We start from the raw sequence: 17,577 nt of genomic DNA, 5'->3' as shown, positions 1-17,577 counted from the left end.
TCTTGAAATCGTATGTGTTTTGCAGACTTATGCATTGCAGCCTAAAAAAAAAAAAAAGAAAAATATTTAGTTTACATCAGAATCTAAGAGTTTCTTTCCCTTCTCCATAACAGTTGCTGGGGTCAAGATATACTAATTTAACATCAGTTAGTAAAGTCTAAACTTAGTTAGATAAGAATGTGGCACTTGTATTACAGAAATGAAATAAAGCATAACAAAACAACAAAAAAGACATTCCATTTTTCACACTGCAGATGTTAAAAATACACTGTGGAATAATTAATTAAGGATTATACAAAAAAGCATAAGGTTATTTTATATAATACAATCAGCACTGTAAAATCATCTCTATCCAGAATAAAGGACAGGCTTCATCGTCATAGTCATTTGATAACCAAAGCTGCAGATGAAATATCCAAAAATAATGAATTTCAAGCTTGAGAAAGAATAAAGATTCTCACTGGAAAATTTTGTTTTATCACCACACTTTCCCAAAAAGATTATCCGCTAAAGCTGGTGGTTTCATGAACTCAAGACAAAACTCATTTTCGTTATTTCAAGAAATGATATGTAAGGGCTGACCGGTTAGTTCAGTTGGTTATAATGCAGTGTTATAACAACACCAAGAACACCAAGGACAAGTGTTTGGATCCCCATACTGGCCAGCCACAAAGAAAAGAAAAGAAAAGGAGAGGAGAGGAGAGGAGAGGAGGGGAGGGGGAGGGGAGAGGAGGGGGAGGGGAGGGGAGGGGAGGGGAGGGGAGGGGAGGGGGGAGGAGGGAGGGGGGAGGAGGGAGGGGGGAGGAGGGAGGGGGAGAAGGGAGGGGGAGGGGGAGGGGGGAGGAGGGGAGGGGGGAGGAGGGGAGAGGAGGGGAGGGGAGAGGAGGGGAGGGGAGAGGAGGGGAGAGGAGAGGAGGGGAGAGGAGAGGAGAGGAGAGGAGAGGAGAGGAGAGGAGAGGAGAGGAGAGGAGAGGAAAAGAAAAGAAAAGAAAAGAAAAGAAAAGAAAAGAAAAGAACGTGTTGCTCACAGTTGGAACTACACTAACCAGTTTGCACATAACCGACTAGCTAGATTAACCCTTGTTTTCCACTCCCTGCACAAAATATACTGACTAAGACCCACAACACACTGGACTTTCAAGACCAATAGCCTACTGTCTATTACCTCTGGTCACTTCACCTACCAGTTGAGTTGTTTATGCTTACAGAGTTAGTTGTGTTTGCTCCCACTATGTTTTTGTTTTGGCTATGTAATTATATTAAATATTAAGTATAGGGCCAGCCCATGGCTCACTTGGGAGAGTGTGGTGCTGATAACATCTAGGCCATGGGTTCAGATCCCTATACAGGGATGGCCGGTTAGCTCACTTGGGAGAGCATGGTGCTGACAACACCCAGTCAAGGGTTAAGATCCCCTTACCGGTCATCTTAAAAAAAAAAAAAAAAGTACTAAGTAGACTGAGAATACAAGTACAAAGAAGAGTTGTTTCTTTAAAAACCTGATTGAGATTTTGGACATGCTGAAAGATGACTCACTAAAACCTGAATTAAATGGGCAAATCAACTATAAAAGATTAGGGAGAAATAATTATACACAATAAATACATATAAGCATATATAAATATACATGTGCTTTATAATAAAATAATTTAAAATGTCAAGTCACAAAAAGTCAAGGAAAGAATGAGGAACTGGTTCAGATTAAAGCAAATAAAAGAAACATGACAACTAAATATAACATAATCCTAGATCAAATCCTGGATCCTCATCTCATCCAACTCTAATGAGAAATGTATTCATTTACATGTGTGGTCATATAAGAAAATGTTCTGTGAACTCCAATCACTACTCATACTCAAAAAAAAAAAAACATCTTGGGGGCTGGCCACTTAGCTCAGTTCATTACAGCACAGCTTTACAACACCAAGGTCACAGGTTCAGATCCCTATACTGGCCAGCCATCAAAAAAAAAAAAAAAAAAAAAAAACTCGAGCTTTACATCAAAAGATTGGTACATGAATGTATATTTATCTGTTTAAAATAAAATGCTTAAGGTATATGTGTATATACACACACATATACATATATATATTTTAAGGATTTTATGCTTTTAGTGGTTTTTTTTGGGTAAGCCAACCAACTGGTATAGATCTCATGGGGTAAGAAGATTCCTTTTGTGTATGTAAATATATACCCCCCTCACCCTGCACCTGTCGTACGCACTCCCCTTCTCATCAATTCCATCACCTTCTGCTCACCTATACGTAGCTATGCATATCATTTAAGAAAGAATTTTCCTCCATTGCTCATTTGAAATAATATGAGATCTTTCTTACTCTGGAAGTGATGATTTTATCTTTTACTTCCATTTTTCAGGAAATGTTGGCTAACCATGCATAATAAATGTTTAATGCATTTAGAAAATGCTTATAAAAATCATTATTTTAACAAAAAATATATCCTGCAATAAGTTATTAAATTGACAGGTAAGGGCTGGCCCGTGGTTCACTTGGGAGAGTTTGGTGCTGATAACACCAAGACCACAGGTTCGGATCCCTATATAAGGATGGCTGGTTAGCTCACTTGGGAGAGCGTGGTGCTGACAACACTAAGTCAAGAGTTAAGATCCCCTTACTGGTCATCTTTTTAAAAAAAATAATAATAAAATAAATTGACAGGTAATTATGATAGAATACAAAAAAATGGAAAATTAAAAAAATAAGTTAAAGTTTTTTTAGGCTTGTATAATATGTCCAAAATTAAGAGTATATCAGGTACACACACTAATTTATAAAAATAAACTTTAAAACAATCTCCATGAATACTTACTAACATGGACAAAATATTCTTTGAAAAAGAGAACTATATTTGTATGAGGATTCTTGAAAAAGTTCATAGAAAGATTTATAGTACCTTTTAATTCTATTTTTCCACAAACTTTTTGAAGTAACCTCATATATTACATTGTGCTGGCCTTTTCTAAATAAGTACTTGTCTTGTATATTTTAAGAGTAGCAATGTAAACTTGTTTAAAAATAAAACGTAAAGTAAATAAAACTGTATATGTTTATCTCTTCTGAAAGATTTTCACAAAGCAGGTATAAAAGTTCTTACATTATACTGCTCCAGATTTTTCTCTTTATTTGCCTCAGTGTCTTCCAAATCCTTATGTATAGCAGCAATCTGTCTTTTTTTGTCATTAATAGCCTGATCTAAAGACTTGAGTTCCTTTTTAATCCACTTATCTCTTTCTTCTTTTGATGTAAACTGGCTTCCCCGACCCTGCTTTGCATAAAGATCTGTTCTTTCCTGGGTAGCTTGAGCCAATCTACATAAGAGAAGAGAATGGGTTGAAAAGGAGAACAGGAAATAAACTTAATTGCAGTCAATAATGTCAAATGTACATAGAAATAATAAGCCATTTAAAAAAATTACACAAAGAAAGAATTAAGTGTAAAAAGCAATCACTATACAGTAGAGCTTTTTGGATTAGCTAGTTTTATAGAATATTAAACTTCAAAATCACGAATAGCCCATACCCTATTTCAGGCAGACCCTGTGTTCACTCCAGGTCTGGGTTAGGCAGTAAATGTAGGCAGTTCTAGCGCCCCATCTCAGGAACTTTCAAAAATGCTCCAACTATATTTAACTACATAAACATTTTCAACTCCTTACATATAGACATTCAAAGGTTAAAAGGCAAGAGAAAGATGAGAGAAAACATTTGTAACAAATAGAATATTAATGTCCAGATTACATAAAATGGTAAAAAAAAAAATATCTCAGGGAAAAAGTGGGTAAAGGATATAAACAGGCGCTAAATATAAGTGGCATAAAAACATAACATATTAAATCATGTGAAATCAACAATGGCAAGTCCAATCTACAGGTACTAAAATGTCTAGATATTAAAGCACTGAGTGAAAAAAGCTACAGAATGAAAAATACAATATGATGCCATTTGGGTAAAAAAAACCCAAAACCATGATGCATGTTTTAAAAAGCCCAACCCTTAACTATGTTATCTCAGGCAACTCAACCTCCCAGAACCTCAAGTTTGTCAAATCTCAAGTGGGGATACAACTGGCCAGTTAGCTCAGCTGGTTAGAGCATCATATTATAATACCAAGGTCAAGGGTTCAGATCCCCATATCAGCCAGCTGCCAAAAAATAAAATAACATGGGGATAATGTCAATCTCCTAGGACTTTTGAGTAGAAATAATGTAGGCAATATATGTATAGTGATGCTTGGCCCATGGCAGTTGTTTAACATTGACTATTATTATTTCTAAGTGGCCATTTAACTTTTGCCCTTAATTACCGTGCTAGTACAGTTGGCCCTCCATATCTGGGGTTCTCCGTCTGTAGATTCAACTAACTGTGGATAGAAGATATTCAGGGAGAAAAAAATGGTTGCACCTGTACTGAACATGTACAAACTTTTGTCTTGTCAATGTTCCCAAAACAATACAGTATAACAATTTACACAGCATTTACATTGTATTAGGTATTATAAACCTAGGTATCATTAAAGTATATGGAAGATATGTGTAGGTTACAGACAAATATTACACTATTTTATATAAGGGACTTGAGTATCTGTGGATTTTGGTATCCACAGGGGTCCTAGAACTAATCACACATGGATACCAAGGGATGACTGTACCTTCTTAAACCATAACTATGTAGGTTCTATAAAGGAACTATATGGAAAGTTGAAGTGTTGGTAAAAGTTCCCAGACCTAGCAATTCCTCGCTCTTCTTTTTCTTTTACACTGTTGAATTTAGGTTCTGTTTCTGCAAGTTCTTTCTGCTTTTCTTCTATTTTTTCAAGCAGCTTCTGCCTCTCTTTTAATAAACGTTTCTGTAAATAAAGCATTAGGTAAGTGAAAATGCAATCTGCTTAAAATTTTTGGCTTAACTTATAAATCTAGTATAAAATATTTTCTCATAAAACAACTCATGAGAAAACTGATCCTGCAGAATAAAATTTTTTAAAATGTAAAACACAGAGCTAGTACTAAGTTGCTACTTTAGTGCAAATTATATTAATGTGGCAAAGCTTTTACAGAAAAATGCAAGCATGCACCCTGTGACAAGAGGGCTGTCTTCTGCAGTTCCTACTCACCTCAACATTTATGTCTTTTGTTATTAGCATTTTAACTCACCCTTTGTTCACTATTGCCTGCCAATTCATCTTGTAAATCCTTGGCTTTGAGCTCCAACTTAGTTCTCTGTTTAATTTGTTCTTGTCTTTCAGCGCTGAGCTGTTCTTTTTCTTCTTTCATAGCTGAAATTTTTGTTTTCAGTTCTCTAACCTGGCGCTCAATATCCTATTCAAAAAGTATTGAAGAGAAAATAAATTAAGTCAGGCAATTACACAAACAACAGCAGAACTGAGACACCATTAATTCTGTCCCTTCTTTTTCTTTCACTTACACTTTCACTACTACTCTGTCTTTCCAATACTCAATCAATATGAGTCCCCCTTGTGGTTACCTTATCATAATTCTGGTACAAAAGGGCTTACTATGGTCAAAAAATATAAACTAACCTGAACTTTGTTTATAATCTTACCTCCATTTTATCTCTTGCATCCTGCTGGGCATCTCTCAATTGTCTGGATTTTTCTCCACTAGTCTCTCGCTTAGCAGAAAGCTGGGGGGAAAAAAAAGGCTACCATTTCTAACTCGTTTTATGTTTGTTTAATATTTAATAATACCTAGTAAAATCTTTTTATGTCTGCTAAAATAACCTAAAAGTAACCATTCACTTAAAAGACATTTACAAATAAATTTTTTAAAGTTTTCTTTAAATAGAAAATTCAAGAATTACCTAAAACAAATTTTTGTACAAATTGTCAGCAATACTAATTATAAAATTCATTCTTAAAAGCCAAGGGGAAAAAAATCCACAAAGCTAAAGGCAATTCTCCTCCCATCTGGTCTGCCTGACACCATCGTCTGATTATACTTCAGATACAACCATAGCAAGAACCACATGGGTCTAGGCATTTTCCAGTAAACGTCAAGTAAAAAAATCTGCTGACTAATGAATTCATGGAGGAGTTTTTTAATTTATAAGTTTCTAATTAAAATCACTCAAAAGTAAGGGGCCAAGCCCGTGGCGCACTCGGGAGAGTGCGGCGCTGGGAGCACAGCGACGCTCCCGCTGCGGGTTCGGATCCTATATAGGAATGGCCGGTGCACTCACTGGCTGAGTGCCGGTCACGAAAAAGACAAGGAAAAAAAAAAAAATCACTCAAAAGTGTGAATACAAGATGAGTTTAACATATTCATAAAAATAAAATTAATCTGATTTTAAGTGTCAAAGGTAAATATTTTACCTCATCAAGTTTAGCACGAGTCTCGTTAAGTTCCTGATTGTAAATAGTATATTCCAGGGCTCGTCTCATTTTATCCCACTTCTGATACTGAGCTAGTTCTTCCTTTTCTTCCTCTAAAGTATGTAATCTCTCTTCAATGTATTTTAACAACTCATTGATTTTTTCTCGTTTGCCCTCTTAAAAAAAAACATGGAGAGAAGGTGGAGGAGTTGAATAAAATGTTTATGATTATAACATCATTTCTAAAATATACCACAAATTAAATTTGCTCTTAAGAACTACAGCAATATTTCTTTGATATTAAATAGTAATCAAATGTAAGATACTAAAATGGCAATTAAGATGCTTTATTATGAAAAGCATCAAAGAACAAATTTACACATGGTGACAATGATTCTTATATTACATGTGGTAAGGCTCTCAGTTTAAGCTTCCTTTGTAAAAGTCAGTGTGCCTTCCCACAACGTTAAAAAACAAAACAAAACCAAAAATCCCACAAAACTACTAGCATCATTGGTTTTACCAATTCTCAGTTTTTATTAATAGCATAATCTATAGCTGCCATATATTGGAATACCTACTATATTACCATCATAGTGCTACACTGATCCTCTACTCACCACCACAATCTACAAAACATGATTTTATAGATGGGGAAACTTTAGTCCAAAGATCAAGACTAAAGTCATAATGTCACTTACTTGTTAGTCAGATTTTACACCCAGGACTATCTAACTCTAAGCCATGATATGACACAGCACTTGAAAAGCAGAGAAGGGTTTCCATAATTAATGTACCAATGAAGATTCTAAGTTCAAAGTTTTACATTTAATTGTACCTGAATGACTTAAACCTAGTGCTAACATATACTACATTATTTTTTGAGGAATGCACCCACATTTCTTGTCCTCACTAACAATGATGAAGAAGCTAGAGGCAAAAGTAGGTCACCTACAAAGTCCCTATTATCTAACAGTACCACCTCTTTATTCAAAAAGATGAACTATTAGAAATCTCAAGCCCTAAACTGCCTCAAACTAATTTTCTCTCCATTTTGTACACAGGCAAATTATTATAAAATATATTCCTGAGAAGAGACATAGCTTTTTAATTGTTCTAATACAATGACAAAGTAATTTGCAACAAAAAGAAATAAGCAGAATTACATTTATTTTACCTGTTTCTTTCATTAAGGAGATGCTTTCTTCTTTTCGTTCATCATATACTCTAGTACCAGCTACTTCTCTTAATAGCTTTAACCTCTGAGAATCTGGTGCTGTTGCCATCTGGTTGATCTAAAAATTTTAGAAAAATAATCATTACAGAACTATCGACTGCTCTTTAAGAACACGAAGTCTACCTTGAAAGGATTTTTAATATACATATTCACATGCTAAGTTTTAAGTAGATTATAATTTGGCTAATCATAATTAGCAATTTGTATAGTACACACACCCAAATATTTATATCTGCTTTACTTAAATGAAATTTACCAAATAAAATCCAAATAGAAGTGATACATTCATAGGCCTCCTTAATGAATAAGACTAACTTACAAATGAAGGAGTATCCCACACCATCATTTTTTCTTAGTCAATATGATAACGATAAAGATAAGCTCCATTCTCAAAGAACAAAGTATTTTTACAAGGGGACATCATATTAACTATACATTTTTTAAAAGCTACAATAATATTAAAAGCACAATAAAAATGGTATGCTTTAAACATAAAGAGTGGTACAACCTAAGTGCTAAGCAACTTTAACAAGCATCACTAAAAGTCAAAAATGTTACTACTGCACTAAAAAATTAAAGTGACAGTTACTCTATCACTTTTACATTTAATAAACCCCAGCTCTGAACTAAAAAAAAATGGTTTATCAAAAACATATACATCATGGGCTGGCCAGTTAGCTCAATTGGTTAGAGCAAGGTGCTGACAACACCAAGGTCCAGAGTTCGATCCCTGTACTGACCAGCCGCAAAACACAAACACACACAAACAAAACACACACACACTCCCCCAAAGAATCATCCTTTAGATCCTCATCATTGGGCGCCCCAATTAAACATGTTTATTCATTCAATTACTTACTTAAAAATTATCAAATGCCTACAACATATGTGTTACTTTGCGGGACACTAGGAAAAGAGCAAAGAATGAAGCAGAAAAGGTCCTGCCCTCTTGGAGCTTAGCGTGAAAAAATAGGAAGTAAGCATATCATAAGAGTATAATTTAAGTGTTAGGAAGAAAAATAAAACAGATGAAGGAAATAAAGCATATAAGGTTGGGGAGAAGGCAACGTTTTTAGATGAGGTATTCGTGAATGGCTTATGTGAAATAACATACGGGCAGAACTGAAATGACATAAAAGGGCCTAAGTTGAGTCAGGGCGGGGAGGAAGACTCAGATAATTGCTCTTTCAAATCAGCCTATCATCCTCCTTTTTAAAAAAGTTTCTCTCCCGTAAAGAGTAAACACAGTCTTTTCAAAAACTTTTCTTCCAGTACCATATTTCCCAAAACTGAAACTCCACACTCTTCCTAATCACTTCTGAATGCTAACTTTCCAACCTATATCTAAAAAAGCCTCCAGTATGAAATAAGAAGTGGACATTTTTCAAGAATTTTCCCCTAGTCCAAAATAATACTACATGAAATGATTAGGACATTGCACTCTAAGCTCTGAGAAAAAGAAATTATCTTAGATACAGTTGAAAGTTTATGAGGAGGCAGCAGAACAATCAGCTAATGTTTACAGCTTAGCTGCTAAAAATTACAAAAAATATAATCTCTATATGTAGCATTATAGTAATTTCTGGTTATGTAAGCTTTTCAGTATATTAATTCTATGATAAACTGAATAATATAAAATATTAACTTTAGAAAGTAATTTTTTCAAATGTAATTTTTATAGAATTTCTATAGTAGTCTTAAATATGATCACTAACTTCCACAAACCAATATCTTCCAGTACAGAAAGTAATTCAAGTCACTAAGAAAACATGACCCATTTGAACAATCTGCTGTAATACTTCTATCACAATATGCAATGATCTATTTAGTATTTTATAAGCATGTAAAAGATAATATTAACTTCAGCAAAAAATAAACCAATGAAAACAAAAGACAGTAAGGTCCATTTTCATCCCAGATTTACTAGAACAAACCAAAATCATCATTCAAGTGAAGAATATACTCAGAAAACAAATTCAATAAAAAGAAAGATATACTTTTTTTTTTACCTTTCCTTGTTTAACAATATAATAAGGATTGCTTCGAGAAAAACCAGCACTTTCAAGAAGGTTCATCACATCATTTTTCCTGTTGATAAACACTGAAATTATTTTTTCAGATAAATAATTTTAAGGTACCAAACAATCAGCAAAAGAGTGAGTACACTAGTTCCTGGGTTAACTCACATTAGAGACTAGAGAGCAGTCATTAAACGATTTGTTGTACCAGCCTCAGAGAACCTTCTGATTCTTATGTTTATGCTTTAAATACTGATTTGTTGAATATGAGGCTAGTAAAAACAAAACTTTTACCGTTTTTAAAGAAATTGTACATGTAAATAAAAATGCTTACGTGACCATCTTCTTGTCTAAGAAATACTGATCCTTTTTGGCACCAATAACTCTTCGAAGCGAAACTTCTTCTTTATCAATCTAAGGAAAAAATGTAAAAGCCCAAAGTTAATTTAACAGTAAAACAGAAAACTTCTAAGTTAAATAAGGTCATTTAAAATCCTTGACCATAACTATTTATTTTAAAATTTCAATTATCTCACTAAAGACAATGCTACACTCAATACTCATGACAAAGACATTTTTCCACAACAGCTTGCACACATTCATTTGTTGCTTTTCAGAATGTTCACTATAATTTAGGGCCAGCCAGTGGCTCACTTGGGAGAGTGTAGTGCTGATAACTCCAAGGCCACGGGTTCAGATCCCATATAGGGATGGCTAGTTAGCTCACTGGGTGAGCATGGTGCTGACAACACCAGATCCCCTTACCGGTCATCTTAAAAAAAAAAAAAGAATGTTCACTATAATTTAAAGACCAAATCTGCACATAAACTATAATTATTTTCAGCATAAGCTAAATTATAAAAGCTTAAATAGAAGTATAAATGTTCCAAGGTATGAAAAATATTAGCTAAACCAACAAAATTCTCAACATTATTACTAAAAAGAAAAAACAGTTACTTACTGGTAACCGGTTATCTGAATTATCAAAAATAATCTCCACAAAAGCAGAAATAACACGAGGACCAGTACCCTCCTAAAACATGAGAAAAATGGGGAAATATGCCATTTAAGTGGTATTTTCATATTGTCTAAACATTTCTTAAAGTCTAGTGCACGGTAAAAAGCCTGATTCAAAGGAGAAAATTTTCTTCCAGACCAGTTTGTATCTCTCTTGCCAAAAGAGCAGAAACATTGGATACGATAACAAACTTCTCAACCAAAGAGCTCTTGATTCTGAATAAAAAATAAGAACTGTGCAAGAGATGTCAAAGTTAGACATACTTAGGTTTTATTCTGCAGACCACTTTATTAGACCACAAGACCTCACAGCCATCTAATTCTACCTATTTGCTAATATCTAATACACCTTGAGGCTTTTCTCATATTCTTATCTTAATGCTGAAAAGAAACCCTAGAAATCATGTGCTAATTACTGAAAATCTGTTTTTTTAACATCTGAGATATTCTATATAGTTTTAAATCTGTTATGGAAATACACACCTCTGACATATCACATTTAGACCAACCTATGACACAACTAGGTACCAAGCCTAGATACCTAGTTATTAGGAAACTGTTATTAGGTAGTGGTTCAATACAATGAAGACTAATACCTAATGAGGCTATTAATTTTTTTAATACCAATATGAGAAACCTAAAAAATTTTTCTACAAAGAATCAGTCCTGATTACTGGGCTACAAATTAGAATTGAAGAAGAAAGGAAAAAAAGATAATAATTAAGCAAAAAGACACAAGTGTGAGAGAGACTGTTAAGATATACCAGAAAAAAGATAAAATATATCATTTTATTATAGCCTTTTGTAATTTTTTATCCTAAAATTACTTTAGTTAATTATTCATAATTAATGAAAAACTCTAACTTGCATTACTATAAATACACTGTACTGTTTTTCATATTAGAAAATGTTACTATCTAAGTACAAACATGGTAAAAATAACAACAGATAACTTGTATGTTGTTTAGTGTGCAATGATTATTTCTCTATGCCCCAATTAACTTCTGATTCTGCGTCTTTAAGTTCCTAATCCCCAATCTCAAACTTTCTCTCTAGCAAACTTGCTTTAAACCTGACCAGATCACATCCTTAAATTTATACAAAAGACATACCCATCTATAGGCAAATCTTCCAATTTTCTTCTAAACATATTGTAAAATTTAGGTCTTTATCCAGCATTAATATAGTAGGCTAAATTTAATAGCAGAATAGCACACTTAAGAGATACCCTGTGTCATGTTCACAAAGGATCTGAAGCTTGAACAAATGTATTTTTTTAAATATATAATATCAACAATGTCTTAAAGCAGTTTCACTCACATGCAACAAAGCCAATCGCTGTTCTGGACGAAGATGACTAAACTCATCACTAAGGACAAACTGAATTGCTAGAAATACAAAAAGATAACTATTAGTATAGTCTAAAAAAGGATTTATGACTTATACCCTAATAGAATAGTGTGTCAGGTAATAATGCAGATAGAGTTACCTATTTCATACAGACAAAAGGAATGCAGAAAATCTGCCTACATACCAGGACTAATCTGGTAGGAAATAATATAAGAAAAATATTAAGAAGTTTTCAATAAAACATTTCAGGCAAGAAAATAAAAAGAAAACACTGAGGTACAAGAAAAAAGACATACAGAATATCTACCTACTGATCAAAATAAAGTATTGCACTGATGGCTCAGTGGTAGAATTCTTGCCTCTCAAAATACAGTATACACTGACTGGTTAGGTTAATACTATATTTGCTTTTTACTCTACCAGACAAAAATGATATAAATTAAAATTTTTAACCAAATAGAATGTATTCTGACAATATGCTTAATTGGATACTTTGTCAAAAGAAATTAAGTTAAGGAAATAAAATGTTTCAGATTCCCAATTTCTACTGCACTGCTTATACTGACCTTATCTTCTGTAAGGAGCAACTCCTGCTTCCATATAGAGTACCTAACAGTACCACCTTGCCCAAGATATGAAACACTCAGCTATCCTGGTCCCAGTCCACCCAAAAGAGACTTTTGATATTCTGTGTGAGTGAGAGAGACATAGACAGAAAGCTCATTCATGAGCACACTGATCTGCGTGCTGGGGGTGCAGACTGGTTATAATCAAGGGAGGGGGGAAGGATAGATTCAAACTGCCCTCACCAGCACCCTGCCCCCCAGAGATTCTGAAATATATACTTTCACTCTAATCCACTTTCTCACCACCACCAAATTACAACCACTATAGTGTATACAGAGTATAGAGTACCCTTCAGATTTGTGTACACAGAAGGGACAAAACCTTTGCTCTTAACTAAATCAGTCTTCTAAATCCCCATTTTCCTCAAGCACTGCCCATCTAAGGAGTTCAAATTTTTCAACCTACTCCTTATCAGTCTAATTCTGTTAAAATGTTTTTTCCTTCCTCCCCAAAGGAATTGTTAACAGAAACATTATTATACTTAAATGCATTTTATCTTTAGAGAGAATTTTCAAAGCTCTATTCACTATCTTCAAACTGGCAATAGTCTCTGTAAAGTCTTAAGTTTTTTATATCCCTCCATCCTTTACTGCATTTATATATTTTTTATTTATGCATTTATAACATTTCTATACTACATCCAAGTTTAAAAAGCACTTTCATATGTATTATCTCATTTGATTCTCACAACCCATCTAAGGTAGATAGAGCAAACATCTCCATTTTTAAAGTGAAAATAATTTGAGAGTAAGTGTTTTGCCCAGTCTCTCATAACTGATTAGTCACTGGATATAGAGTAGCACTCAGATCCTTAAGGTCTACACTGAACTGCAACCCTATATAAGTATTTCTTGAGTTTCATGCAGACATAATCTCAGATATTCAATGATTTTAATAAACTACATTAAGATACCTAGGTCTTGAAATGTTTAGAACTCAAAAAGCAATACCTACCATAAAAAAAGTTACTTTTTCCGGATCCATTTCTGCCAACTATAAAATTTTTAAAATTATGTTATTTTATATAAAAACCAATAAAATTAAAACTGTTCACTAAAAGTACTCAAAATTTTAAAATCCAATTTTCTAATATAACATCTTAATAATTGAAATCAAATACAACAGAAAAGTGAACAAAAAGAAACCAATAAACAAAACAGCTTTAATCACCAAATAAGTGCAATTCTTATATAGACTTCAGATAGTCTTTTCAAAAAGGTATTTCATTGTTGATACTTATGCTGTTTCCCAATAGTTCAAAATTAATAGAAATAACTAAATATACCACCTGACTTTCATAATTTATAACCATTAAAATGGATATACAATTCTACTGTAATTGTATACACTATTTTTAACAATTTAAAGATTCACATATCGCTAACATTCTAAAATACTTAATCATTTTAAATTCCCAAACTGTTCTCATGTTAAACTGTTTCTGATCAACCCTATATATCATGTATAGTCTCACAAAACCACAAAAGTATAAACAATTTAAGGCACTTTTTACTATCTAAATTCAGATATAAGCAATTCTACACATAAAAGGATATGAAAAGCTTTTGATTTAATGAGTTTGTTAAGTGAAATTTTGGGATTAAGAGCCATGAACAACTATGCCAATCTCTCACAATCTTGACCAAAACATCCTGAGCAAATTAGCCTTAAGTTATCACCTTTAATGCAAAGTAAATCCTAAAGAGATCATTTGTGTTATGCCAGAAAGTAAGAAAGTGCATTTTAAAAAAAGAAGTATAACAGACAAAGGAGCCAACTTGAAGGGGGCTAAATCTAGGGCAATGTGAGCACCAAAAAAATCAAATGAATTATGAATTATTGGTGAGGGGAATAATCAATGAGTCCATACCAATAATAAAAAGATAAATAGGTAAGCATTTATTATTTTATACAAAAAAAAAAAGGGTCTTCTAGGAACATTAGCATTCAGTTTCACCTTTACTGATTTTCTATATGAATCTTACCCTGTGCTATGAACCGGATTGCGTCCCCCTGAAATTCATATGTTGACACCCTAAATCCTAATGTGATAGTATTTGGAGACGGGGGCTACTGGGAGGTAATCAGGGTTAGATGATATATCCTGATCATGGACTTCTAGCTTCCAAAACGGTGAGAAAATAAATCACTGTTGTTTAAGCCCTCAGTCTATGGTATTTTGTTATGATTTGCCCCAGCAAACTAATATTCCCTGTAATGAGGACACTGTAGAGAAGAACTGTATCAACAGCACAGTCTTTTTCTGGTGTCTACAAGCACTTGTTTCACCTATCCTTTAAAAATTCAGCAGAATGTCAGAAAACATTTTTGTTAGCTGTATCAACAAAATAAACATTATAATCTGAAGAATCTCTCATGACTAAACATTGTTAATGGCAATCACCATTAGCCCTTTATCGCTGCACTTGCATATGCTTTCTCATTTAATCCTCCCAACAGCCGTAAGAGACAGGTATCATCTCCAATTTACAATTAGAAAACTGAAGCTTCTCAAAGAAAAAGAATACGTGCCAGAACTGGGATTTGAACCCCATTCTATTATGCTCCAAAATTTATTTTCTTCCAACCAAGGTACATGGTCTATCCTTAGACACTGACGAGAAAAAAAAAATCTGAGAAAAATCTAATTTGTGAATAAAGAATGACCATCTTTGAAACAAGGCAATAGTGGGCATTTGAACTAGAATAGGATTTATGAAGAACAGCATGGCTAAAACATTAAATTTAGTGTCATTCACTATAAACTTAAACCTATTAAGTTATACTCTGACACACATAAGGCCACCCAAATAAAAATCAGTAACTTAACATTGTCTTGTCCAAATATTTTAAGTTCATAAAATAAGCAATTCATCGGTACAATAAAATATATAGAAGTTATTTCATTGAGGAAGATATACATAAATGCACTTAATATTCAAGGACAATTCCTTAAGCCTATATATAGACAGAATTTATAGATCTGTATAGATTATAAATATGAGCTAGTAAACCAGGAACACTTACCAATAACATTATGTTTGGAACTGAAGGGATCTACAATTGTTTGATCTCTGTAACTTCGAAAACCCTGGATAATCACCTAATTAAAAAAAAGATTATTTTTGAGAGCACACACAAAAGAGAAGAACTTCTAAATTAACATTTTTCTTTTGCATTTCTTTCCTTTCTTGTTTTGCATTTTATGCCTGATGGAAAACTTTCAGTTTCATGTTAAAAAAAACTCATTTTGAAAAGTGGTGATTAAAAATCTGCTAAAAACAGTCCTTTTTTCAGTAACTTTTGCTACTGCAAATTTTTTTTCCCCCTAGGAGTTACAGTTAGTAACCTGTTATGGGACTTTCAAAATCAAGAACACCGCATAGATTAACCGGAACACTAAGCACTGCAATCCTATAGTAAAAGGACATCAAGCAGGCAGACTGGCCTCAGCTTTCATGATTCTGAGACCCGTGAGCTCTCCTTTCAGTAAGACAAACCGGCCAAAAAGTCTCAACGTTTCAAGAAAGTGAGTTAAGAGTCCGACATATCCAATAGAAATATGTTTCCAAAACTGTGAATAGGCTCATCTTTGTAGTGGACTCTTGCGCGGGAAGGCTATATAGAGAAGTAAACAACTGAATGAAAAGGCGATACACCTACTGCAAGAAGAAGGAGCCCCTTTACTTCTCGGGTAATCTCGGGAGGGGAAAGGCCCCCGGTTGCAGCTGACAACCCAGCCTGAGCTCCGAGAGGCACCCCCGGGCCGGGGAGGCCGCCTTCCCATACATCTCACGCATGGGCCCGCCTGCTGCCGCCCCCATTCAGCTCTCGGCCGCCCGGGAAGGCCCGGCCCCTCCAAACCTCTTGGAGGTCCTGCCTCCCTTAGACAAGCACTCCGCGGGGAGGCCCGCGCCACAGAAGGGCGCCCCAATTCTCGGCGGTCCCCGCAGCCCGGGCGCTCGCAGAGATGGAATCTCGACCCTCCCCTACACGTCCCCGCGAGCCTTGTCCACCGGGCAGGCAGAGGTGAGGCCTCGGGGAGCGCCGCGACACCCCCGCCTCAAAAAGCGGTCCTCACCTGCCCGTGAAGGGTGACAGGGACGCGTAGGCCTCACCTGTTTTATGTACATGGTTCTGCGCCCCTAGCCGGGGAGAAGCCCTCTCCCCGGAGCACCCACAGCGCGGTCGCAGGACCTGGAGAGGCGTCCACGAGACGCCTCCCCGAAAGCGCGGCTCTTTCCCCTCCAGCCAAACAAAATGGCGGCGCCCGTGGAGGCGGAGTCCGCGCCTTGGACGCAGCCACTCTCGCAGCCCTCACAGAGTGTAGGGGGAGTCAGCTTCAGGCCTGCTATTTTTTTTTTAGCAAAACCAGCCTTCTACGGGGTCCTTAAATGGATTTCATTTGGATCTGGAAGTTTTTAGTTGACTCTCTTCTTATACTTAGTAGGAAGCTTCATTCGGAGAAGGCTTGACCGTGAGGTTGGCCCATACTCCCTCCGAGCGCAGAGACAATGGTCGCGTCCACACGGGGGGAAAGGTTCGGCGCCAAAGCCAAGCGTGAGAGTCTGAGAGCCAGTAGCCGTGTGGGCCGGCCGCCACGTGGTCAGAGGCTGTTTTAAAAAAGCGGACCCTGTGCTGACCACCCTGTCCTCGAACCCACGGAACTCTGGTATGGTTTGAATTAGGTGTTTAGAACCCCTGCTCCTCCATATTTTGTCTCTCCCTAGCAACATTTACAATCTTTGAACGCCCCCTACTGCTTCCAAGCCGCCCACCGCTGGGCATCCCCGAAGGGACTTGTCGACGCTCGAAAATTTGTTTTAATAATGTGATAATTAATACCCCGGGAGCTGTTACTGTTCCGCCATGTGCTATAAATCTAGGCAGATCTGTACAATTGCAACAAAAAGGTATGCAGATGAGATTAAAAGCTACTTTTTCTTTTTCTTTTCTTTTTTAACGGCCTGAAGCGTTTTGA

At 35.4% G+C, this 17,577-nt stretch overlaps 1 protein-coding gene across 2 annotated transcripts in view; it reads right to left on the bottom strand.

Annotated features, from left to right (window-relative positions):
• The window catches only part of SMC3 (structural maintenance of chromosomes 3), a 33,818-nt gene extending 16,961 nt beyond the window's left edge, over nt 1-16,857 (bottom strand). Inside the window, exons 1-13 of one of the 2 annotated variants that reach the window (XM_063102526.1) lie at nt 16,715-16,857; nt 15,624-15,699; nt 13,551-13,589; nt 11,940-12,007; nt 10,564-10,635; nt 9,937-10,016; nt 9,594-9,672; nt 7,525-7,642; nt 6,348-6,523; nt 5,579-5,659; nt 5,170-5,334; nt 4,744-4,865; nt 3,115-3,328 (exon numbers count right to left, since the gene is read on the bottom strand). In XM_063102526.1, the coding sequence (XP_062958596.1) occupies nt 3,115-3,328; nt 4,744-4,865; nt 5,170-5,334; nt 5,579-5,659; nt 6,348-6,523; nt 7,525-7,642; nt 9,594-9,672; nt 9,937-10,016; nt 10,564-10,635; nt 11,940-12,007; nt 13,551-13,589; nt 15,624-15,699; nt 16,715-16,729 (1,305 nt within the window). In that variant the 5' untranslated portion in view covers nt 16,730-16,857. The remainder of the gene's footprint in view (nt 1-3,114; nt 3,329-4,743; nt 4,866-5,169; nt 5,335-5,578; nt 5,660-6,347; nt 6,524-7,524; nt 7,643-9,593; nt 9,673-9,936; nt 10,017-10,563; nt 10,636-11,939; nt 12,008-13,550; nt 13,590-15,623; nt 15,700-16,714) is intronic. The other variant, XM_063102527.1, reaches the window with a different exon arrangement.
• Nucleotides 16,858-17,577: the final 720 nt, after the last annotated feature.

The sequence above is a fragment of the Cynocephalus volans genome, chromosome 7 (assembly GCF_027409185.1).
Source record: "Cynocephalus volans isolate mCynVol1 chromosome 7, mCynVol1.pri, whole genome shotgun sequence".
Taxonomy (NCBI): Eukaryota; Metazoa; Chordata; class Mammalia; order Dermoptera; family Cynocephalidae; genus Cynocephalus; species Cynocephalus volans.
The sequence above is the reverse complement of the archived record's forward strand: the minus strand, read 5'-3'. Positions and strand labels throughout refer to the sequence as shown.